This window comes from Tenrec ecaudatus, chromosome 4 (assembly GCF_050624435.1).
Source record: "Tenrec ecaudatus isolate mTenEca1 chromosome 4, mTenEca1.hap1, whole genome shotgun sequence".
Classification (NCBI taxonomy): Eukaryota; Metazoa; Chordata; class Mammalia; order Afrosoricida; family Tenrecidae; genus Tenrec; species Tenrec ecaudatus.
The window spans coordinates 37967623-37994626 of NC_134533.1; the positions used below are offsets into that span (position 1 = coordinate 37967623).

Consider the following 27004-nt stretch of genomic DNA (forward strand, 5'->3'; position numbering starts at 1 on the left):
TAAAAAGTGGCAGAAGTCTGATAAAATGATCACAGTACCCACTGTCATTGAGTCAACTCTGACTCCTAGTGCCCAGTGAATGATTTTTGAGGCAGACAGACTCATCTTTCTCCCTCAGTGTGACTGGTAGGTTTAAACAACCAACCTTGCAGGTATCAGCCCAATCTTTACCTGTCACAATTAAAAAACAAACAAACAACTCAATGTCAAGTCAATGCTGACTCACATAGACACCCTGTGGGTTTTGAAGACTGTAAATGCTCACAAGTAGAAAGCCCAGTCCCTCTCCCACATATCTGCTGATGGTTTCGAACTGCCTACCATGCAAATCACAGCCCAACCTGAAACTACTGTACCATCAAGGCACCTTACCTGTCACAATAGGAAAAATATTTTGAAAAGGTACTAGGAAGAATAGCAGTATGCAGCATTTTCTTTAATTCAACCTTATCTTAAAAGGAGAGTCCTTTTGCTGGGAAAAGCAGCATAATTCAGTAGAAAAAGCATTAGCGTTAAAAATAGGGAAGCTAACTCATTCTCCTAACTGAGCTACCCGTTTACCGTGTGACTAAGACATGTAATTTGCTCACTGTGGAACTAATTTCCATATCTGTATAAAAAAATTGCTTAAAATGGAGTAAGGGACCAGTGGAAAGGTCTGAGGGGCCGGCCCCAATCCAAACTATGTGGACACCTCCCCCACCCCCCCAGAAGAATTTATTTCAGAGGACAGCACTGAATCTGCAGCTCCGGGAGTAGGACATCTCTGATCAGAACACACGGGAGCAAATGATGGGTTAGGAATGAGAGAGTGGAGCACATCCTGGCCCACCAAGCCTTAAGGATGATATTCCTGCTCAGAGCAGCCAATCCACAGAGACCACCATGGCTGGCCCCATTATGAGACATGACATCCCTAACTGACCCATATCCCTACAGGGGACAACACCCAGACACAGTGTGGGAATTCTGCCCGATCTGATCCCACTACACGTAGGCAAAACACTAAGGGGGTGCAACAGAACAGCAAGAGAACAGAGCAAAGAAGTCCCCAGGAAATACCAAAAAGAGACTTTGAGGGCCAAGGCTTGGCACCCCAATAGACTTGACCGGAAAACACTCCTAAAGGCCAACAAACAGTCCTTGAACTAACTACAAGCTTTTCTTTCTTGTGCTTTGTTTTGAGTTTTTGCCATTGGTTTGTTGTTGTTTTATTTTGTTGCTTGGTTTTGCTCTGTCTTGTTTTTGTGCATGTTATTTTCTCCGCAGGTCTGTCTAAATAAGATAGGCTGGATGAACAATCTGGAAGAGAAAACAACAGACCGACAGTTCCGGGGGGCAAATGGGAGGAGGGGAGGTAGTGGTGTTAACAAACCCAGGGACAAGGAAACAACAAGAGATCCAAATTGGTGGTGAGGGGGATGTAGGAGGCCTGGTAGGGTGTGATCAAGAGTAATGTAACCCAGAGGAATTATTGAAACCCAAACGAAGACTGAACATGACAGTGAGATAAGAGGAAAGTCAAAGGAAATAGAGGAAAGAGCTAGGATGCAAAGCACTATTATAGAGGTCTAAATAAAGGCATGTACCTATGTAAATATATTTATGTATGAGGATGGGGAAATAGACATGTGCATATATTTATAGGTTTAGTATTAAGGTAACAGATGGACATTGGTCCTCCACTCAAGCACTCCCTCAATGCAAGAATACTATGTTCTATTAAATTGGCATTCTATGATGCTCACCTTCCCAATGCGATCGCTGAAGACAAAGTGGGTGCATAAGCAAATGTGGCAAAGAAAGCTGATGGTGCCTGGCTCTCAAAATATATAGCGTCTGGGGTCTTAAAGACTTGAAGGTAAATAAGCGGACATCTAGCTCAGAAGCAACAAAGCACACATGGAAGAAGCACACACTAGACTGCGTGACCACAAGGTGCCAAAGGGATCAGTCACACCATCCTGTGCGATTATAAGGTGTCGAAGGGATCAGGTATCAGGCATTATCAGAACAAAAAAAATCATCATTGTGAATGAGGGGGAGAGTGCAGAATGGAGACTCAAAACCCATTTGTAGGCCACTGGACATCCCCGTACAGGAGGGTCTTGGGGAGGAGACGAGCCATTCAGGGTGTGATGTAGCAACGATGAAACATACAACTTTCCACTAGTTCCTAAATGCTTCCTCCCCACCCACTATTATGATCTCAATTCTACCTTACAAATCTGACTAGACCAGAGGATGTACACTGGTACAGATAGGAACTAGAAACACAGGGAACCCAGGGCGGACGATCCCTTTAGGACCAGTGATGTGCGTGGTAATACCAGGAGGGTAGAGGGAGGGTGAGTTGGAAAGGGGGAATCGATTACAAGAATCTACATATGACCTCCTCCCAGGGGGGACGGACAATAGAAAAATGGGTGAAGGGAGACATCGGACAGCGTAAGATATGACAAAATAATATAAATTATCAAGGGTTCATGAAGGAAGGGGGAACGGGGAGGGAGGGGGGAAAATGAGAAGCTGATGCCAGAGGCTTAAGTGGTGAACAAATGTTTTGAGAATGATGAGGGCAATGAATGTACAAATGTGCTTTACATAGTTGATGGATGGTGATAAGAGTTGTATGAGCCCCTAATAAAATGATTTTTAAAATGGCTTAAAATTATCTCTAAAGTACCTTTAGTTTTAACATTCTATGAAATCAGATAATTCAAATTAGTGGACACTATTTCCTAAGGAAAGAAATGAAAGAATTCTACCAACAACTTCAGTTGGAAATTGATCAAATATGCAATCAAGAAGCATTGATAATTACTGACAATTGGAATGCAAAAGTTGGAAATACAGAGGAAGCAACAGTAGATGGAAAATAGGGACTTGGTGACAGAAGTGAAGCTGGAGAAAACATGATAGAATTTTACAAACCCAATGACTTGTTCATAGGAAATACCCTTTTTTCAACAACACAAAAGGTGACTCTACCCACGGACTTCTTTTGGAATACATAGAAACCACATGGAGTACATATGTGGAAAAAGATAATGGAAGCGTCCAATTAACAGCAGTTAAAACCAAGCCAAGGGCTGACTATGCAACAATCACTTGCTCCTATATAAGTTCATATTAAAGCAAGTCTAGTACAGCCAAAGTATGACCTGAATTTTGAAAATATCTCAAGAACATATTTGGTGCACTGAACACTAATGACTGGCAGGACATCATGAACATCATTCATGAAGAAAGGTCGTTAAATCAAGGAAGTTAAGAAAGAAAAGATAAAAGCGGCTATCAGTAGGTGAGTGCATCCTTTCTGTGGTTTCATATATTCTTATGACCTAGGCTTTTTCTAAGGAAACAATGAAAAATATGTCCAAAGATGTTTACTAAGACATTTATCACATCACTGTTCATAGTACCAAACAACAGTAGACAATTTAATTTCAATGTCTAACAATGGAGATTAGATAAGTACAGCCTTTAAATTAATGTAAGAGGTTATCGTGCAGGTTTAAAAACTGGCATAGCATGTTTATTTAATGATAAAGAACAATGATTAGGCTAAATTAGATTGAGGAAAACTGACTACACATATGTACAACAACAACTTCATTTTAATTGAATAGAAAATGCATACGGTTGTATAGGGAGCTTCAAGGACGTCATGGAAAATGGAATTAAAAGATACTGGAATTTCTCATGATCTGTTTGAGGCTCTCCTCATGTTGTTAAATGGAAGAAAGGCTGAGAGTGGCTGCCTTGAGGCTGCCACTCCGCGTACGTTTTCAGGGCAATTTTACCCAAACGCTCTCAAGTATGCATACAGATTCCTGTTGTGGTTTCAGCTTTTGTTTACTATCCAAACTCCACTACTATCATCAAGTCAATCCTAGCTCACAGAGACCCTAACGGAGAGCGTAGAAGGGCTCCTAAAGGGTTTCTAAGACTATCCTTCCAGGGACAGTCTCATCTTTCTCCTGCTATGATACTTTCCTTAGTTCCCAAACTAAAAATTACAGCATATAGAATCCTAAAACCAAATGTACCGTTCAATATAATGACCACCCCCATTCCAAACTCACTGCCACTGAGTTGATGACAAGTCAGAGATCCTATAACACAGGGTAGGAACAGCCCTTTTGAGTTTCCAAGACTGGATCTCTTTACATAAATAAAAAGCCTCCTCTTTCTTCCATGGATCAGCTAGAGGTTTCTTTTTCTTTTTAAATACTCTTATTGGGGCTCTTACACCATTTTCCCCAGTCCATACATTCGCACATATGCTGCCATCCTCATTTTCAAAGTATTCTCTTCCCACTTGAGTCCGTTATCAGCTCCCCGTTTCTCCCCCCACTCCCTCCCTCCCAAACCCTTGATAAGTTACAGATTATTATTTCTATATCTTACATCATCCTCCATCGCCCCTCACCAACTTTCCCGTTATTTGTCCCTCTGGGAGGGTGTTGTAGGTTGATCCCTGTTATCGATTTCCCCTTTATCACCCCACTCTCCCCTAATCCTCCTGGTATGGCTACTCTCATTGTTGGCCCTAAGGGCTTTTATTTATCCTGGATTCCCTGTGTTGCAGGCTCTTATCTGTAGCAGTGTCATGGTCTGGTCTAATTCAATTTGTAAGGCAGAACTGAGGTCATGATAGTGGGGTGATATGAAGGAAGCACCAAAAAAACTAAAGGGGAAAAACAATAAAAAAGGGAAAAAATAGAATTAGAGGAAACTTGTGTTTCTTCAGTGCTATACTGCACCCTGACTGACTCATCTCGTCTGTTACCCCTCTGTGAGGGGATGTCCAATTATCTACAGATGGGCATCGGGTCTCCACTCCATGCCCCCTTACCCCCATTCACCTTGGGTATGGTTTTGTTCTGGGTCTTAGATGCCTAATACCTGATCCCATCGACACCTCATGATGGCTGGTGTGCTTCTTCCATGTGGGCTTTGTTGCTTCTGAGCTAGATGGTTGCTTGTTTATCTTCAAGCCTTTAAGACCCCAGACACTACACCTTTTGATAGCCCGCACCATCAGTTTTCTTCACCACATTTGCTTATGCACCCATTTTGTCTTCAGTGATCGTGTAGGGAAGGTGAGCATCACAGAATGCTGGATAGTTAGAAAAAAGTGTTCTTATGTTAAGGAGGTACTTGAGTTGAGACCCAATGACCATCTGCAAGCTTAATTCTTAACATATGAGTACATGGTTCTATTCCCCTCTCATTATATATATATATATATATTTTTACATTTGTACATGCCTGTATTTAGGCCCCTGTAAATGTCCTTTGCCTCCTGGTTCTTTCCTCTATTTCCTTTTACTTTCCTCTTGTCCCACCATCATATTCGGTCTTCATTCAGGTTTAGTAATTCCTCACTTTTACATGGCCCTTGATTAAGCCCCACTAGGCATCCTACGACCTTCCTTACATTGATTTTAATTCATTTATTGACTGGTGGTTTCAAATTGCTATCTTGGAGCCTAATACATAAGAACTAATCACCAGGGTTCAATTGGCAGCTTTATTCATAATAGCCAAAAGGTAGAAAAACCCAAGTATCCACCAACAGATGAATGGATAAAATGTGATATATACATATAATGGAGTATCATTCAGTCATAAAGAGATGAAGTTCTGATACATGGTCCCACATGAACACAAATGTTAAATTAAAAAGTCATAACCTAATGGATAAATATTATATGATCATACTTAAATATCTAAAATAGCAAATGCATAAATACAAATATAATTATGTGGGTGTGGAGAAGTAAAATTAATTATTTATGGCTCTTTAATCTATGTTTCTAATAACTCTCACCAAATTATTAGGGTGGGGGAACCTCGTTGCCATCAAGTAAATGCTGATCCACAGTGACCCCCCGTGGGTTTTCAAGACCTTAACTGTTTATGAAAGTAGAAAGCTCAGTCTTTCTCCCTCGGAGCTGCTGGTAGTTTTGAACTGCCAACCGTGTGGACTGTAGTCCAACATCTAAGACCACACAATAAGGTATCGAGGACTCTAACTCAGGGATTGGTCAATTTTGTCATTTCTCTGGTTATGAGAGAGCCAACTCAAAAGCAGGATCAGCGAGAATTCCTAGGACTAGTGGAGCACATTCAAGATCCACCCTGCCTGAAGTGGCTGAGGCAACAGAGGCCGTGCCATGCCAAGACCACAGGCATAGGAGCAGAGGGGCTGTGTCACTGAAGCGATGAGACAGTGGGGCTGAGTGATGGGTGGCCTTCCTGGCCCCTGGAGGCAGAAGTTAAGAGATTACATAGCTGAGTCTGAGGACCAGAGAGAGATTTGGCTGCTGGCTGAAGAAAGGCACTATGTTTTATGATCCTGACTTGTGGTAACCTGTTAGCTTCCCTAATAATCCCCCATAATTCTGAGTTTTGTCTGTGAGTTCTGTGTGGCTACTGCAATGGATTATTACACTCAGCAGAGAAATGCCATAGTAGGAATGGTTGGTGTCAGAATAAGTGAAATAAGGATGGAGGGTGGAGGCAAGTCAACTTCTGCCTTGTGGCCATCAGCCTTGGGTTGGTGGGGAGGTGAATTCTCTTTGTCCCATGTGTATCCAGAGGATGTCAGCAGGGCCCCTACCATTTCCTCACAGGTGCTGGGGTGGGGGTGTAATGGCTTAAGGGGTACAGAGGGGTACTTTTACTTGGAATGATGAAAAACTAGGATATATTGTGATAGTTATACAATATAGTAAATATAATTAATGTCACTCTGGTTAAAATTGGCAATTTTTTGGCTATACTCTTTCATTATTGTTAATTGGATAATTTAAAAAGCTAAAAGGCACTTAAAAGTTTTTTTTAAAATGAATTCAAAAGCTACATTTGTAAAAGTCCTCATCAAGAAAGAGTGGTTAGAACAGTTCTTGTCTTCTCATCATGTAATTTATGACATGGAGCAAACATCTTTTCTATGGACAGTTTTTCTCTCCTTGCACTCTCTCTCATCTTCAGTCTCAGCTTTGCTCTCTGAGGCTAACTCCAACAGACTGATCACCAGGATCTCTAGGAATTGGCAAAGCAGAATCGTTTGTAGAGAGAAGGATCTATTTCTTCTCATTCCCTTCTTGCTTCATTACCACGGCTCTAGCCGTGTGGCAGCCTTCTTCAACTGCAGCTCCTGTTGGGCTCTAGAACTGTTGCCTAACAGGGCCTTCCTCTTGCTGCCACTCTGAGTGTCTCAATGTCCCTTGTTGGTTCCTTAACCTGTCCCCATCTATCTAACGGGTCCTTATATTAAAAATGTCTCAGAGGAATGGTCTTAATGAAATTACGTTTCCTCCAGGGATCTGATGAACATTTTAGATCCCAGAGATAAAACTGACACTTGAATCAACAAGTGACTACTAAATGGAGTGTGATATCTTGAGAAGTGTAAATTTATGCCTTATTACAAAAATCATTAATAATATCCACAAAGGTTGACTTGATTTTCTACCAACAACAGTTAAGTTGGTTAACAGAAGGTGAAATGAAGAGAGCAGTATAGTATTACCAGCTTAGTGGAGTAATAGAGCACATACTTTTTCCTCATTATCATCAGACAGTCCTATCTCGTTAGTTAATCAGGGGTTTCGCATTTATGATACTACTAACAAAAGTTACTATCTTACTAATTTTCTTACCATTTTGTGCATTCATCTGAGTTTTCTCCCTGTGTCCAGAACCACCCTTGCAGCTAAAGCAGCTAGCTCTCCAGCATGCCCCTTGCTGTGCCATCCCCACCACCAAAGTCACCACTGCAGCTCGTTGTGTGAAAGTGAGGAGATAGCTTTGAAGAGAGCCCTTCCAGGTAGGGCCCTGTGAGTGGCCCAAGAGGAGGTAGGGGAAGCTACTGCTGTTGCTGCTGCTGTAACCCTGTACTCAAGCCCAGAGGGATCAAGTCTTACAGCTACTGAGTATAATTCAGGGCCTGGTGGCTACAGAAGCGGGCAGCCCCTCTTCCTCTGCAACCTGGGCTGCTGAGCAACTCTTCTAAGCAGTTGTCAGTCTCCCTCCTGTCAGCCTTGGATTCCATGTCCTGCAAGACTAACAGCATGTTGCTCATTTCCATGGGTCCTCCCAAGCTTGTGGGGGCCGCAGGCACTGAGGCTGGAGAGAGGGTGGCTGCGGGGACATGAGCACAAGCAGAAACCTCCATTGACCTTCTTGACTCCCAGCTCCATTGGTTGGTCAAGACCCAGAAGCACCAACTATGGTGCCTTTAGTCAAGCCGATGGGCAGGGCTTTGGGTGCAGACCACCACAGTGGTAAGAGCACGCAGTTCTAAGGGTTTGCTTTTGCATCCTCCTCCTCCTCCTTGTGCAATCCTGGTTTTGTATTGACTTGATCTTTGGAACCTAACAGGCTTGATAAGTGAGATGCGGGTGCCTTCAAAAACCAATCAGTTCCAAATATTTACAACAAAAGAAACAGTACTGGGGATATGAAGCACATGCCCAAGAACACGGCTTTCAAAGACAAGGTGACTTAAGACTTTCTGTCTGCGATTTCAAAGGGAAACAACTGTGAAGGCAGTGTGTCATGTTTAGCTACCATAAGAGCTACCAAAGACCAGATTGAACATAAGCCCTAAATTCTATTTCGCCTAATTTTTCTATTTCTGTCATCCCTGCAGAATGAAGATAAAAATGTTCAGGTTCTACTCTCACTATCCCTAATATGTTTCTGTAATGTGTTTCTTTTAGAAGCAGCACACCTATCAAAGCAAGTTACCATGGAGCTCACATTGCCACCATGTATTCATTACCTCTTTTGTACATTTACTACCTCTTTTTTCCTTGGAAAAAAAGGCTTGGTGATCTATTTCTAAAAAGTAATCACTGAAAACCCTACTCTAACCCCGTGAGGTACAATCAACCTGATGGAATCTGGTTTTACTACTCAAAGACACTAGGATTTATTTAGAAGAGGTACACAGAATTACATGGCTCCTGGAAGAGTATCTCTGAGCTTATGCTATGAATGATTTTAAATTAACTATATAATATAGTTGGTTATTTCTCACAATATAAAATAGGAGTCATATTTCTGATTCAACTGTATGAGCACTATCTAATGGATACTTTTTTAAATTAAGGGAACCTGGGGCTGGGGCATCTTGCTTAAGTATGAGCACTTTAGAAATCAGAAATCAAGAAAATGAAACTGAAGCAGGGTTGCAAATAAATGTTACTTGATTGAACTTTGTAATTCAATAAGGGTAGAGAAAAGAATATTTACTCACAAGCTGCTTCCCCTACTCCCAAAGCCATCTGACTTTAACTTCACAAAAGCAGCACTGCCATCTGGATCAGCCCAAAGTCGACCCTTATGAAGCAGACAGCAGACACACCTCCTCTTCCCCATCTTCTAATGATTCTAGTGCTAGCGATCCTCTCACAGCACTCTCTAATTCTCTGACGGGTTCATGAGTTGTCGCAGTGGCCATACAGAAAGCACAGACTGTACTAACAGTTATGTCATCTGCTAAGGAAGTAACATTGTAATTCAGGATTGGGAATGACTCAGGAACTTCGGTCAAGACTTCGCGGTCATGTACAAAAGTTAAGCCTCTCCCTGGATCTCAGCTCCTCACTTCCACATACTGACCCAGTCTGTTCTGCTCATGGGAGTGTTACATCACTCTAGCTCAGTAGTCAAAATCCAGAGGTTCCATACCCTGCCAGCAAGACTGAAGGCATTGTTAGCTTTCCTAGTCAGTGATCCAGAAAGCTTAACGCACTGCCTCTTCTGCTGCTGCCAATGCTGTGCCATTCTTGCCATCCCTTCTCATCATCTTGTACCACATCTGGTGTTACAACGTTTTGTCTATTGTGTGTAGGAGGTCCTTGAGTCCAAAGGACATATTCAGCTTCCTGATGTGAATAATGAGGTTCCTCACGTTCCTCCTCTGAGATGGCTCCTTTCAAACCTAGTGAGAGCAAAATTGACCAATCCCCTCATTAGGGTTCCACATACTTTATTTGCATGGTCTCATCTAAACATTTGTTGGGAGTTAAAAGACCATGGTGAAAAAAGTCTTTTATTTATCTAATTACATTTTCTTCCTTGAGAAACTAGTTATTCACTGTTATTAGGATGGTTTAAGATTACTTGTGTTAGGTATGGAAAATTTATCGAAAGACACATTTATCAAAGCAATTCATTGAGGGGGTGTTGTATGGTTAAATATTATGAAAATGCTAAAAATGTCGTGGCACTTGTCTTTTAGAGATATACTATGAAAGAAAGGGAGATATGGCCTGAAATTGTTTAAAATAGTACATGGAGATAGATGAGGACAAAAGAATGTCCATGTGTCAAATAATAATGGATACAGAGGGGTTCATTACAGTATTATCTTTAAGTTTGTTTACATAAGAAAATTTCCATCTTTAAAGTACTGGGTTTTTAGTCTCACGGGGAAAAAAACACTTAGTTGGCCCATCTTTAGATTTCTAGAAAAAAATAATACATTTTGGAGAAGAGGTAGGTATTTTAAACAGTCCAAAGGATTTCATAATGATATAATTTACTATTTTAAAATTTTTATTGTAATTATATAAAATAAAACTGCCATTTTAACTACTTAAAAAATATAACTTATTATCAACAATCACTATTTCCTAAAAAATTTTACCACCCCAAACGGTAACTTAGTCAGTAACTTTTGATTTGCTTTTAAAATTTTTCTATATACATGATCACTTCACAGTATGCTCTACATGCATCTACACACATGCTAAAATTAGCTTTTAATAGGGTGCATAGTAAGCCACAGTAAATTAGCTGGTATACAAAATCACCACATCTCTTAATAACAAGTTTAAAACCTTGATGTCCTATGATATATTAAAACACAGATGATGAGTCTTAACAACTTTTAAGGCCATCTCAAGTTTTCTTTTTTTGCTTAAGCAGAGTTCTGCTTAAATCTCACCCTTCCAAATGGTTCACACTTACATTCTGGCATCCTTCCATCACTCCCTTTGTGACTCTGACCAAATCAAACTCTGATTTAAACAGTTTAATATCTGTTTGTGATGATAGGACCAGCTGTTTTAAAAGAGTAATGTTCATCTTGCAGTTTGTACAATATGAGGAATGATCTAAATCATTAAGCCATCTAATTTAAGCAGATCGAAGCAAATGGAATACTTATCCACACTTTTGTGATTGCCAAGCCTCACTGGGCCAGGAAAACCTGGTATTTGGTTATTTAATAGCATCAGTGCTTGCACGGTAATGAAAGCAATGGCAGAAGGTCATATAAAGATTTCAGTATTTTATGTTTAGTTACACCCCATAAATGCCTAGCAACACTGGATCATGTCAAAATCCTTAAGAAACTTCACATTTATGGCAAGTAAACTCAAACTCTAAAGTATTAACCACAACAAAGCAGAATATATCCGCGCATTAAATCAACAGACTGGCCAATGCAATGAAGTAAAATAAGACCGGGTTTGGGAACACGTAGTGACTGGGAGGGCTGGAGGAAAAGGTATCATTCTCTAATGAGGGTGCAAAGGAGTATGTTCTTAGTCTGAGTCCAGTCTCACTGCCATCAAGGTGATTCCGACTCAGGATAGAACTGCTCCTGTGGGTTTTCAAAACGGTAACTCTTTAGAGAAAAGAAAGTCTCATCTTTCTCCTATTGAGAAACTAGTGTTCTTGAACTGCTGAACATGTGATTACACAGCCCAATGTGTAACCCCCTAAGGACACGATTGAGTCCTTTTGACTCATAGCAACCCTATAACAGGGTGGAGCTGCTCCTGTGGCTTTCAGAGTCTAATTACGTACAGGAGTAGAAAGCCTCATCTCTCTGGACGGTTCAAAGTGCTGACTTTGCAGATCTCAGCCCAGCGAGTACCCACTGTACCGCCAAGGCTACCTCTAGGAAGAACTCTTCTCTAGGAACATCTAACTTTAAAATATTTGATAAAACGGTAAATGTTAAATCTCAGGGTCTCAACATCCTTCTTCAAAATCTTCCATCACAATTTCCTTTCTGACTTCTTTCCATTTGCCAATTTTATTTCAACCTACACCTCAAACCCCAAATGGATTTTCCTGAGAAGCAGAGCCAAGCCGCTGAAGTCACCCTTCCTGGGTTAAAATCTGGTTCTGCCACTAACTATATTACCGTCAGCAAGTTAATGAACATCTCACTGCTTTAGTTTTCTTGTCTAAAGTTCAGTACCTGGGTCTCTCTACTCTCTACCCCAGAAACTTTAATCTCAGCTGTTACTGCTATCTCTATACAAGTGTCTTTCCGACTCTTAAATCCCCATCTCTGATCCTGTTAATTAAGGAGGACAATGCTAAAAAAAAAAAAATCAAAGTGTTGCTATAAAGAACATTTGTTAGGACTACTTTAGAGTTGGTGTCATGGAAGGGCTTTATAAAGATATCAGTGTACGCAATGAGATGAATGTCAAAAACCCAACTGTGATGAGATCCAGGTCTGTGGTTCTCAAAATACGTCCCTGGCAGCAGAATTAGGTCATGGGAGCTTGTTAGAAATATTAAGTTTTCAAGTTGAACCCCAGAGCAACTGATTCAGAAATTTGGGGGGTGGAGGGGGACCTAGGCCCCCAAACTCCGAAGGGCTGACTCAAAGTTTAGGAACTGCTGGCTCTAGGAGTCCTGGTGATTTAGGGGTTATGCATTGGCTGCAGTTCACATGGTCGGTGGTAGTTCAGAACCACCAGCAGCTTCCAGGCAGAAAGACTGGGCTTTCTACTCCCATAAATAGTTACAGTCTCAGAAACCAACCAAGGGCTGCTGTGACTCTGAATGGACTCAATGGCCGTGAGGTTAGCTTTGTACCTAGAGTAAGCTCACATCAGAAAAAAGGGAGCTGCCAGATCTGTTCTTGCCTTAGGGCATTTATAGTGGTTGCTTTCTTGACTTCAGGAGTGTCAAACTGGGGGCCCCTGGGCCGCATGCAGCCCCCAAGGTAATTTTTTGTGGCCTGCGATGCTCTGAAATAAAATGAAAATAGAAAAAAATGATATAAAGAAAATAGCGCTTAGGGGAGATCGAGGCAATGCCGCACACACAATTCCCTAGTTAACCCTTTAACTACTGAAGATGAACATGCACGTGGCCCAGTGCCTTTCCTGGGGGGCTGTGGACGTGTATAAATGCACTGACTCAGTTCGTGACGTTTGGAAGCGGTAAGTCTGCCACTCTCAGTGTCACCTAATGTAGACAGATCCCTATAACCGAAAGGTTTGAAAGAGCACTCCGGGTTGTGCAGTTATGAATCATCCCTAGTGGCAGCACTGGTTCACATTTTAGAGGGAAGCCACTACGATTATGCATCACGTTTGTCAGCTGTCCAACATTGTGTGTTTTTTATTAGTTACTTTGTTATATTTTCCAGCCACAACATAAGGGGTAAGTGAAAACTAGTAGGAGGAAAACACTGGTAAGTTTCAGGTAAAATAGAGTAGTTTTAGTTTTATAAATACATTAAGTAAAATAAATGTATAAATAAAAGCAATTATATAGTATTTTAATTATCCTATCCATATTCCTGAATCCTCATTTCAAAATATAAATTTAACAAAATTTGTCAATATGATGTGACCCACGTGAATCTTGCCTGTTACACCAAATGGCCCGCGTTTTAACTGAGTTTGACCCCAGCCTTTGCTACTTCCTCAAGGAGACTATTTTCTTGTGCCTTTGCTGTCTGACTCCCCTACCCTCTAACATAAACTACCTAAGAGAGATGTCTGTCTTAATTACAACTAAATTTTCTCAATGCCTAAAACACATGGTGTAGACCAACTGAACATTTGTATTTTTATTTACTTTGTGATTCTTCTTTAAGCCACCCAGTTCAAAACGTCCCTTTAAAAATGATTACATGGAATGAGGGGGAGTGCGGAGTGGAGACCCAAAGCCCATCTGTAGACAACTGGGCATCTTCGTACAGAAGGGTAACAGGGAAGAGATGACCCAGTCAAGGTGCAGAATAGCACAGATGAAACACACAACTTTCCTCTAGGTCAGCAGTTCTCAACCTGTGGGTCGCAATCCCTTTGGTGTCGAATGACCCTTTCACAGGGGTTGCCTAAGACTATCAGAAAACATATATTTCCGATGGTCTTAGGAACCAAAACACTGCACCTCGATCTTCTCCAGGCCGGTCCTCCCACATGCAGATACGCCCACATACAAGTACCCGGCGCGAGGACTGCTACCCATGCTGCACCATGCTTCAAGACAAAATTTCATTTGTTTGTAATTAGAAATATTTCACAATCTATAATTACATATTGTTGTTGTGATTAATAACTATGCTTTAATTATGTTCAATTTGTAACAATGAAAATACATCTTGCATATCAGATATTTACATGACGATTCATAATAGCAAAATTACAGTTATGAAGTAGCAACAAAAATAATTTTATGGTTGGGGGTCACCACAAGAGGAACTGTACTAAAGGGTTACGGCATTAGAAAGGTTGAGAACCACTGCTCTAGTTTCTTTAATGCTTCCTCCCCCCCACTTTCATGACCCCAATTCTCCCTTATAAATCCGGCTAGAACAGAACATATATACTGGTACAGATAAGAGCTCGAAACACAGGGAATCCAGGAAAGATAAATCCCTTAGGACCAATAAATCCCTCAGGAGAGTAAGGGAAAGGTGGGGGATCGAAAGGGGAAATCTCGACATAACCCACTCCCAGGGGGACAGACAACAGAAAAGTGAGTGAAGAGAGACAGCGGTCAGTGTAAGACATGAAAAAAAAATTATAAATTATCAAGGGTTCATGAGGAAGGGAGGGGAAAAATGAAGAGCTGATATTAAGGGCTCAAGTAGAAAGAAAATGTTTTGATAACAATGGCAACAAATGTACAAACAAATGTGTGGATGGATGGATGGACTGTGACAAGAGTTGTATGAGCCGCCAATAAAATGATTTTAAAAAAATCACCATGTTCTATAACGTGAAACAAAAAAATTAACATGTACCTGACCAATAATCCCAGGTGAGTTATTCCTTAACCTCTCTCAAATCCCTTTTTTCCTATACCAAAAGCAGTTTCAATCTCTTATTACATTCCTCATAGCAGTCTGGTAAACTATCTCTTATTTAACTTTCTATTTGAAACCTCAAAATTACTTGAGTGATGTAGCTATAGAGAAAATAAAACAATGTGATAGACTAGCATGAGAAGTTACTGAAGGCACACACAGAGAGAAAATAACATCAAGGAGGTAGGGTAGTACAAATAATTAATACAAACAGAAAAGTTGGTGGTTGGAATGTATCCAAAGGCAACTGAAAGGCCTACCTACCTTAGAAGACAAAACTTTTTTTAACTCGGCAATTGAAAATATGTCTAGCACCACTCTAGTCTGACATGTGGCAACTGGGTGAATGTGTAAGAGAAGACCTGATCTCCAGACAAAGACTTAGGGAATTCCAGAGAGAGAAAATACTAGATCGCAAAGCTTTAAGACAGGCATCATCTTGGCACATTTCAGGAACAGAAGTAAAGTTAGTGTGGCTGAGTGAGGGACAGGATGATGGGGACAATCTGTTGTGGCTGAGATCACAAAGGGCTTTGGGAACCTATCAAGAGGACTTTGGATTTTACTCCGAGTAACACTAGACAATTTTCAGCAGGGAAATGATATTACCTGATTTATATTTTGAAAACTTAACTCAAGCTCCTTATCAAATTCCAGAAAGGCCAAAGTGGAAAGGCAAGGGAAGCACTTGGGAGGCAAGTGAAATTGTCCATTTGGGAAGTTATGGATGTGGAGATCAAGCCTATAACATGTACTGAGGAACTGAAAACATGAATCAAGAGCGGATTCAACTTCTTGAGCCTGAGCAACTAAATAAACTGCAGTGTTGTTTATTGAAGTGGGGAAGATTACAGGAGGATCAGGTTAGGAAGGGGAAGGTAGTTAGGTCACACAAGTTTGAAATACTTATTAGATATCCAGGAAGAGATTGTATGACTCAAAATACACAAATCTGAAAATCATCTGATGTGTATGGCAACTTCAGAGTGGAGAGAAAACAAATGGACAGAACTCCAGGTTCCAAAGACCTTCAACATTTAGAGGCCAAACAGAGGTGGCCGGTGGGTTCACTCTCTCTCTTCTAGATCATGCGAGAGTTCTTTGAGCCACAAGGCAGTGGTTTTCTCAGTTCTTAAGTGTTCAGTTAAGTACTAACCTAAAGATCAGAGGTTTGAACCACCAACCAGAGAAACAATCCGCTTCAGTAAAGATCGCATAGCCTTGGGAACTCTTCAGGCAGATCTAGTCCATTCTACAGATCACAAGGAGTCAGAATTCACTTCGGGGCAATGAGAATCCCCCCCCCCTCACAGTTTTGCTGTAGAGCTTAGAGAGTAACAGTAATTTACTTCTGTGTGGTACATTTGATCTCTCTGAGCTTACTCTGCACTTTACCCACTACCTGAGGACTAAGGCAGCAGTGCCTAGCATATAGTAGACATTCAAATATTTAGCAAATGAAAAACATTGGACTTTTTGTTTTAAAGTACATTTTAGTACTTTGTTCCAGAGGGGCCATTACCCCTAAGTCACTACTATCATTACAAGAACCCAAGCCCTCATCTTAGTCCCACTACAAGGCAGTGGGACAGGTTCCAATTTCTTGTCCTGAAGCAGAGTTCTGGCATTCATCATGTATTAACTATATTCCAGGCACTAGGAGACTAGGTACGAGGGATAGGGATACTAGGAGAAAAACAGATAGGGTTTCCTGCCCGAAGGATTTTCATTCTAGAGAAGGCATCTATCCAACGAATGATCACATCAATCAATAAACGCAAACTCACTGCGTAGAGTTGATTCTGACTCATAGAGAACCTACAAGGATGAGTAAAACTGCCCCTGTGGGTTTTCGGACTAGAAATCTTTATAGAAGCAGAAAGCCTCATCTTTCTCCCTAGGAACAGCTTGTGGTTTTGAACTTTGCAGGTTAGCAGGCCAACCTGTAGCCCACTATGCCATGAGAGCTCCTAATTACATAAACAGCACACTGAAGTGATATGAAAGTAAACGCACTATGAAAACATAGCAACATTGCAACACAGCAAATTATGCGGGAGGGATTGGAAGGCATGAGGTGTTTACATAAGGCAAGGTAAAAGTTAACTAGGGAATGGGATTTTTGGAAGCTTTGGGGAAGAAGATATTTAGTATGATCTAAGTTATGGGCTGATGCATGCAAGGCCTGACAGGGTACATTACATTTTAAAACATGACTCTCAGTTCTAAAAGTAGCCATGGAAAGGTTTTAAGCAACAGAGTAAGATGGTCAGAGACTCGTAGGTTTTTCAAAAACCACTCTGGATGTTGAGGAGAATGAAGTGACAAAGGAGGAAAGAAAAGATTCACTGTGCCTGCTTGGAGGCTACTACAGTTACCCAGGTGAGAAATACAGGGCCGTGGATCAGGGTGAAGGAGTGTAAAGGGAAAGTGGGCTGGTTTAAGGTATAATTTCAGAGATACAAGTAGAAGGGCTTGGTGACAGCAAAACACAGTACCTCTGTTTCTGTCCTGAGTTAGTGACTGGGTGAGTACAAGTGAATACATGTGTGACTAACTGAGACGGACCTCCCGAGAGAATCTAGGTGGGCAGGCTTAAATGCCAACAGAATACCTGGAAAGAGTCAAAAAGGCAGCTGGATATGCACTTTGCTGGTCAGAAGTTACGGCGTCGCCACAGAGAGTGATCTATAAAGGCAACAGGCTTGGATGTGATGTCCTTGGGACAAATTACAGAAGGGACACGTCCTATTGTTCCCAAACCCTGAGGAAACAAGGACACGTGAAGATTACACCAAGGAGAGAGGGGTGGCCAGAAAGGTAGGAGGAAAATATGGAAAGAAGCATGTTTCAACAGTGACAAAGAACTGTGAAATAAGGATATGAATTAATGGCTAGGTTTCTGGGCCAGCTCACAAAAGTTCATTTCACCTACAATATAGACAGATGATGCACTAGACTACAATAACAATATCATGAAGCAGTACAGTACAATGGCTAAACATGCAGGCTACAGACTCATAATGCCCAGCTAAACTCCCACATCGATTATATATTATGTAACTATGGCTATATTAAGATCTCTAAGGCCTGTTTCCTCATCCACAAAAGAAGGTAAAAGTGGTGGTTATCTCAAAAAATTTTTAAAGGATTAAAAAATATGTGTATATGTAACAGTAAATACACACAACCATGTATATTTAGAGTAGCACAAAGTAGTTGAAAATTTATAGCTACTATTGATGTAGTGGGTTACACATTGGGCTGCTAACACAAGGTCAGTGGTTCAAGCCTGCCAGAGGTTTTGAAGAAGAAAAATGAGACTTTCTACTCCCTTGATGAGTTACAGTCATGGAAACCTGCAAGGGCAGTTCTACTCTGTCCCATAGAGTCAGCTGTGAATCAGAATCAACTTCATGGCAATGAATGTGGCTTCAGAGTTTTATTACTTACATTGTTTTTATGTAAAAATACTTTTTTGAATTTTTTTTCTTTTTTGAATTCTTAAGAGCAAAAATTTGAAATAACCTTTCACTAACTTGAGATGGTTTCTACTCCTCAAAAATTGTGATCTTACAAGGTCTTTCCTCAAAAGTCTTGAAAAAAGGTCTGTTTAAAAAGTAGTCAAACAAATACCCTTCATATACAAGCTGATCATTTTTAGAGAAGCTAATCATTTGGGGAAAGAGGGAGGAGTACTTATCACACTTATTACAAATCCTACTACTTGCTACTTAAGTGTCAAAAAGTGAGACCAAGTTTCTAAAGAAAGAAAGATATAAATCTACCTACAAAGTATTACCGTTCACTCTCTGATGGGTCCTCAAATACAAGCACAGCATCCATCACCATGATGAAACAGCCTCTCTTTGTTTTAAACCAGGTAGTAAAAGGGCAGTAAGTCTTCAGTTTATTTAATGCCTCCTAATTATCACATTATTTCCAAAGTCTGCAAAGATTTTTACAGTCCACAAGTCCCACGAAAAATATTTCCAATTACACAGTGATGGGCAACTAAATCTCAGAAGAGTGCAAATTATGAGATTTATAGGAACAGTTTTCATACCTGAAATTTGCATGTACCTAAAAGTATTATTTTAGATCTTAAAAAAAAACACCTCTGAAGCCTATTGATGGAAAGATGTTGGATTTTCCCACTGTCTGAGGATTTTTGAAATGTTAAAACAAAAGACATTTGTGATATCTAACGGAGCTGTTTTACCCCCAAAATTGTTTCAAAGCTCACAGAAGACTTTTACCATGCTCTTTCCCCACCAACTGGTGAAAACATTGCATTTCAAGACCAAAGACATAAGGTAGGTTTTTGGATGCCATGTCAGTAACAACTGCCTGTCTTTACCATCTGTCAGCTTCAAAATAGGTTATTCTAAACAAGGTGGCAGACAAGCTAATTTTTTATGAGTATGTATCCACATTACTGGTAGATACACAAGCCTTTCTGTTCCCTAAAGACTTATAAACTCGGAACCCCATAAGGGCAGTTCTACTCTGTCCTTTAAGTGTTGCTATGAATTGGAAGCTACTTTTTTAAAAACCATTTTATTGGGGCTCCTACAACTCTTATCACAATCCACACATACATCAATTGTGTAAAGCACACGTATACATTCGTTGCCCTCATTATCCCCAAAACTCGCTTTCCGCTTGGGTTCCTGGAATCAGCTCATTTTTGGAAGCTACTTCTTGATGGCAATTAACTTTGAGGATTTTTTTCTGGAGGTTTATTTATATTAAATCATGACAACTAGTACTCATTTGCACCTTCAGAAGAAACTGCTACAAAAGGAGCAAAATTATTCAACTGCTACATGAATTATGAAAAAGCCTATTAAATGTTTCAGAAATATGAAACAGCTTCTGAAGATGTAGTTATCTTAAAATTTACAGGGCATAATTTCAGATTCTCTATTTTTGATAGACCTGAAATCAAAGGAGACATAGTTTGACGGATAAAATGAGGTACAATTAAGAAGTGTGTACAGCCCTGTACAGATGGCCCGATCCTAACACAAGGCTTTAACAAAGCAGTATGGTGGGGTGAGGAGATGCCTGTATTTCCTAAGCTAAAATTCTGCTAACTCCACCCACCAAAATACAAATATGCACTGGAACACGAACACACACACACACACACACACACACACACACACAAAGGACTTGGAAGGGGTTAGCCTTTACATATCAATTATTTCCAATAATCGACTCATTTTTTAAATGATATGTTCCAAATGAAGGGACATTACTGCCTTCAACTGTGTTTGGTAAGTCATTCTGTGTTAGTAAGTAACATTTGGAAAATGTGCTAAGTAGATTTTAGTTTCTTGTCTCAGAAATATTCTGCTAAAATAAATAACAGAAATAATTAGGAAGTATTTCCATAAATCTTATAAAAAGTTAGCACTTGAAAAACTAAGCCATGTTGCACAAATACCTATTTCTGATGTGCAGTGAAAAGTAAACTTAACATAAATAATTGTATTGAATTCAAAGCCCCCTGAGAACTGATAAGTCAAATTACCTCCAAAAGTAAATAGGAGAAAGGCTAAGCCTTTCATAAAACTCCTTTAAATAACTTAGATGTACGTAAGAATGAATTATGGCAATTTCTGAAAGATTGCAGTGTTCAATTATTTAGCTCCAAAATGGCATATTGCTTTTTTTAAAAATCCAGCTCTTAAACAAAGGGCCTAAAATTTTCTAAGGAAGCTACACATTTTCCCTTTTATTGATCCAAACTGTTACTCTCTCTCACTATTCCAAGGTCCAAACCAAGACAAAGACTCGCTACATCATTTTCCTAATTATGAACATGGAACTTTCGTGTAAAGAAACAACTTTCACCTAAAACACTTTATGTAATATAGCAAATAAAAAAGTTCACTTCTGCCATGAAAATAATGAAATGGATGAGATCATGAAGCCACGGAGCTTCCGGTTGGTAGCTGAGGATGAAGTCATGAGCAACCCAGGATTCCCCCTGGTCCTGGGAATCAGAAGCTGCACCTACCAGATTCAGTATTGTTCCGGAGAGGAGGCTTTAAAACACCCCGCTCCCAAAGCAGCAGACTACGCCTCCCCGTTTTCATTCCAATGGGACGGTTTCTCAGTGTGAATATGTATCATATATATTATATATATGATGCACGGCTCAACACCAAGAATGACTCAATATTTTAGATTCCCTTGGTCATGTTAGAGGAAAGATGAACTCTTGAACTCCGCACTGCAAAATGAACCCGGGCTTCAGAAACCTAGATGGAGAGCATGCTTCGGTTCTGCAACCCTTAGGGCCTTTATTGACCCCCTCCCCTCAAGTCTTCCCAATTCTGGGTCACCTCAAGGCTAAGAATGATTCCTTACTTCCTTCTGTTTTAAAAGGGGGAGGAAAACCCAAGAGTAACTTTGAACGCGTGGAGGAAAAATCGCTTTCTCTTGGCCACCAAAGCAAACATATGTCACCCGGGCCAGCAGGGTTCGCGCCCGCCGGGCCCCCTCCCCGGGAGGGGTCTGCCTGCAACTCATCCTGCCCGGGACCCACACACAGTGTCAGGGGCAGAGCTGGGCTCGACGGGGCTCGGGGCTGCTTCCTCCCCTCGCCTCCCCCACTTTCACACCGTTGGGGGCCCCGAGACCACATTGCCGGCCACCTAGGTCCCAATACAATGGAAGAGCGCTGCGCGGAACGCCCGGGCGCCTCCTTTGACCCCCCCGAAGCCAGCCCCAGGTCGCCTCGATCGCCGAGTTCAACCACGAACCCAAACTTCACCGCGTGGAAGCCCAAGACCCCCGGAGGGTGACGGAGCCCCGGGACTCCCGCCCAGCCCTCCCCGCACCGCCCGACCGGCCCCGGGCGTGAATCCCGCACCGGGCGCTCCGATCCAGCCCCTGCACTCCATAGGAGTCGGCAGCCGCCCCCTCGGCCGGCCCGGACCCCTGGGCGGTGCTGCACGGGCGCGAAGGCCCCAAACGCATCCCCGGCCTTTCCTGGCCCACCGCGACCCCGCCGCCCACCCTCCCTACCTGGCCTTGAGGCTGGGGCTGCTGCCGCCGCAACTGCTGCTGCTACTGCCGCCGGCGGCGGCGGCGGCTCCCGGTTCGTAGGCCCAGGCGGGGGCGGGGGGCTGGGAGGCGGCGCTGGCAGCGGCGGGGGCCGCGGGCGGCGGCGGCGGGTCGGCGAAGCCCGAGGTCGCGTAGTTCCTGTCCATCGCGGGGGCTGCGTCGGGAGGGCGGGCGGCGGTGGGGGCTCCGCTGGGGCCCAGTGTGAGGGGCCGGCAGGGGAGGGGCGGGGGGACCAGGAGGCGGCGGCGGAGGGAGCTGCCCCCTCACATGGCCCCCGCGGGCGGGCTAGCGAAGACCGCGCTCGGGAGGCCGCGCGGGGGGACGCGGGGCCAGGGCCGGCGGCAGGGCCCCGCTGGGCGTCAGAGGAGCGGACGCGCCCGCAGCCAGGACTCGCGGCGGCGGCGGCGGCGGCGGCGGCGCCCGCTTCGCCCCATGTTGGTGTATTTCCCAGGATGCACCTCCCGGCCCCCTCCGCCCCGCGGCCTCGCCCCGCCTCCCCTCGGCGCCCCGCGCTCGCGGCTCCCGGGCCAGACGGGTCGCCGGCGGGGCCTCGGCGTCCACGGGCGGCCTTCCAGGAGGCCGTCGGGCTGGACGGGGCGCGAGGCCCCCGGGCCCAGCAGGCACCGGAGACCCGGAGGGACGCCGCCCAGCTGGCGAGGCCTTGCATCCCCAGGCCGTGGACTTCCCGCCCTCGGCAGCCCGCCGGGGAGCTGTCGCCTTCGCCGGGCCCCACCTGGGAGGGACAGTGCCCGGGGCTCGCCCCGCGCCGGGAGGGAAGGCTGAGCGGGAATCCAGCGCCGGGTGCCCCCAGAGGGGGAGGCTGGTCAAAGCTTTGCATGGAATGGGTTATTGGACCCTTCGAGTTTTGAGCGATTCCAATACTGCGTTCCCACATTGCGATTTCGTTCTCCGGGATTAGCCCCAAGCCAAACCAGAAACAGCTGAGCAGGCTGTTTTACAGTTCCGTTTACTCCCTTCCTGCCCAAAGCTTGCTGGGCTGGAGGACCCTGTTCCTGCTGTTATGGGGAGGTTTAAATTCAAAGAGATTTAAATTCAAACGTATTCTTTTCCAATCCTCATTGAAAGAGCCTTTCCCTGGGGCTCTTATTAACTGTCCCCACCCCATACCTTGGGGATTTTTGCACTATGGATTTCGGAATCTTCTATCCCATGATAAATACTCCCTCTTCTTTGATTAATCCAACTACCATCTGGATGGTTTTAATTACACCAAGTTTATTTTATTATGCACCCTTCAAGGAGCCCTGGAGGTTCAGGGGTTAAGAGCTCGACTGCTAACCAAAGGTCCCGGGTTCAAACCCACAACTGAGGCTCGAAGGAGGAAAATGTGGTGGGCTGGGTCTGTAAAGACTAGCGCTTTAGAATCACTATAGGGCAATTCGACTCTGTCTTACCGGATGGCTAGGAGGAATCCGCTGGGAGGTAGTGGGTTTGATTTAGATGCATACTTTATGTAAAAGGCTTTTTTGTTGTTTGTTTGAGACCTAGAACTTGAGAATGACCCTCACAAATATTTCCTCTCTGAGCTCCAGACAGTTTGGTGTGTGGCAATTTAGCTATTGTTTGGAATTCTTCTGTTGTATATCAGGGTTGTATTTCTGTTAATAACTCATGCGTAGAGAACTCGGATCCCTAGAAACCGAGTGGCCCTGAAGCTCAAGTAGAAAGAAACTTTTGAGAATGATGATGGCAACAAATGTACAAATGTGCTTGACACAATGGATGGATGTATGGATTGTGATGAGTTGCACGAGCCCCCAATAAAATGATTTTTTAAAAAAGAGTGGCCCTAAAGGCATATGTTAAAATTAACAGTACAGTTTATATTTACTTCAATATTTACCTCCTGCAAAAAAAAAACACCAAAAAAAATCAATGTTGGTTTAACACCTAATTTGTTCTTGGCACAGGAATCTGTCCCTCAAGGTAAGACTAACATAAAAGTTTAAGCAAACCAGACAGATATAATAGGTCTAATAAACTTGACTTTTAAAAGCAGCGGTATTGGCTCTGCTCTCCTCCTTCTGACTTTGGTTTAATTTTGCCCCTGGGAGATTCTGTTTTCTTCCTGGAGCCTATATCCTTTTGTTTCTATTCATTCCCTTTTTTAAGTCTCCCCACCTGCGATGCTTGGAGCCTGGTCTGGGTGTGGGGTAGCTGAGGAAGTGAGTAGTCGTTATTTACAAATGAATTCAAACAGGTAGACACCAGTGACCTTGCCAATTTTATGCTAATTTACCTATGCATTTTCTGAGGCTATCTTTGAAAAGTGGTGGGTGTTCTTGGGGAAGGACCCTGCCGGGGAAATAACAGAAATCTTCCTTACAACATTGGTTTTTTTCTGCAGATTTAAAATCTGTAAATGAATTGTATTTAAAAAAAATAAGGTTTTCACTACGGTTACATTTATGAGTGCTTTTTTGTGAGCACTAAAGTTTTGTCTCTATGGAAAGTGTAGGAGATGGAGTGGCATGCTATAAAGATTTTATAGCACTTATTTTGAGATGCCCACAACTGGCACTCAGAGTGAGTTATGTTGGCAATACAAAAAAAGTGGCAATAAAACCTTTATAGTCCTTCATGCCATTATGTAGTTGTTTTTGTCACATAAATCAGAGAAACGATATTAAGGAAAAATTTTAGTGAGTATTTAAAAATAATAGTACTCTGTCACCATATGTGATGCTCCTTGACCCGCTAAGTGAAATTTCCTTAGTTTATCCAAAGTCAACACAATTATATTTCCAAATGTATATAAGCTGTCTAAAGATGGCATCATTAAATCTTTTTATTTTAAACATTTTGCAAAGTTGATGATGCTATCTGAAGACTGTCTTCACTACTGAAAATACAATCCCAACTCTGCAAGTTTGTCAGGATCTGTTTCAAAGAACCCCCAATCGAGTTGCTCGAAATCTGACATAGGCAGTGTCAAAACTCTAGGAGGAATTTTGTTGTTCTTGTTTTACATAAAAATACTCATTCTATTCTTTGCTAAGGAACTCATCCTTTAAGATCCATATCAAACATTATGTCTTCCATGACATTTCCCCAACTTCCCCAGCCCAGATTGCTCCTTTTTCATCTGCCCTATGGGGCTTTATTCTGATCTTCATTAAAGTTAGCACCATTATGTCACATTACAATTAATTGTAAATCTGCTTCTCTTCTTTGAAAATTAAGAGTTCCTGACAGGTCGAGTGGTGTTTGAATCAACCTTGTATCTCTAGTACCTGGTATGATAAGCCCCCTGCCATCTAGTTGATTCCTGCTCATGGAGACCCTATAGAACCCAATGGAGCTGCTCATAGAGTTCTATGGAAGCAGACTGCCACATTTGTTTCTGCCACGGAGCAGCTGGTGAATTTGAACTGCTGACCACTGCATCACCAGGGCTCCTCCAGTACTGTGCCTGGCTCAGCATGAGGGGGCTCCAAAAAGTTTGTGGGAAAAGTCTTATTACCTTTTAATTCCATTTTTCCATGAACTTTTTGAAACCTTCTCATATGAGATGCTAAGTAAATGTTTATCAAGAGAATAAACATACATTCTACTTTAAAATATTCATTCAGGAATTCCATTTAATTCCATGTTCCTTTCCACTAGGGGGAAAATACCTAATTTTTATCTCAGTCCAAAAATATGAAGGCAGGCTTCGAAAAATAGATTAAACCAAAGCACTTTTGTTGTAAGATGAACTGAAGTTGTTTTACTCTTAGAAGGAGTTTTCCTTCTGCCCAGTCTCCCCATTGACACTCCCTTGAGTTTATCATTTAGATACATAGGTTCCCAAACTTATTTGGCATAGTGCCCCTTTTCAGGAAAAAAAAAAAAAAGACTCGGCATCTCCCTACCTGGGCAGGGAAATTAAAAAAATTATTCTATAGCCCATAATGTAGGTTAAAGTGTAGATATATGATTTTATAACTCCTCGTGCATCATTCCAGTACACCCCTGGGGCAGTCTGTCTAGGAATTTATGATGATTTACAATATGCTTATGAGGTTAACAGCAAAATTGTGACTCAGCAATGACTAGGTGGCACTCTTGGAGAACTTGAGAGAGGAAAAAAATTATTAACCAGAGTCCCAGAGATTTAGTATTCTGGAAGATCTGGGCCCTGGATGTCCCCGCTTGCTTTTATACGTTTTCTAAGGTCATTAGTAAAGGAGGAAGGGGGCTGGGGGATGCGTGCATTCTGGGAATGAGTAAGTACATGGGGTGAGACAGTGCCTTCGGTTTCTTTTCCAAAGGCTAAAATTCCCTTTTAGGATTTTCCTTAATGCCCACTGCAGCACAATTCACAATAGCCAAAAGGTAGAAACAACCCAAGTATTCATCAACAGAAAAATGGATACACAAAATGGGGAGTATATATACCCAATTCATTGCCCTCAAGTCAATTCTGACGCATCTTGACCCTAGAGGACAAAGGAAAACAGCCCCATAGTGTTTCCCAGGCTACAAATCTTCATGGAAACAGACCGCCACAGTTTCTCCTGCAGAGCCGTTAACCACTCTGGCACCAGGGCTTCTGATTGTATGTAGAGTAGAATATGATGAAGTTCTAATATATGCTATGACCTGGATAAAACTTAAAAACAATTATGCTGCTTGAAATAAGCCAGACACAAAGGAATGAATTGATATAAGCTATCTAAAAGAAGCAAATATATAGAGACAATAGATTACTGGTGACCATAGGACTAAAAGGAGTAGGGAATGGGAAGTTACTGCTTAATAGATACAGAGTTTCTGTTTAAGGTGATAAGTTTTGGAAACAATGTTGCACAACACGTGTGTCTA

At 42.2% G+C, this 27004-nt stretch overlaps 1 protein-coding gene across 2 annotated transcripts in view; it reads right to left on the reverse strand.

The window, feature by feature from the left end:
- QSER1 (glutamine and serine rich 1) overlaps positions 1-22633 on the reverse strand; it is a 77516-nt gene extending 54883 nt beyond the window's left edge. For both annotated transcript variants that reach the window (XM_075545933.1, XM_075545932.1), the window contains exon 1: positions 22139-22633. In XM_075545933.1, the coding sequence (XP_075402048.1) occupies positions 22139-22323 (185 nt within the window). In that variant the 5' untranslated portion in view covers positions 22324-22633. The remainder of the gene's footprint in view (positions 1-22138) is intronic.
- Positions 22634-27004: the final 4371 nt, after the last annotated feature.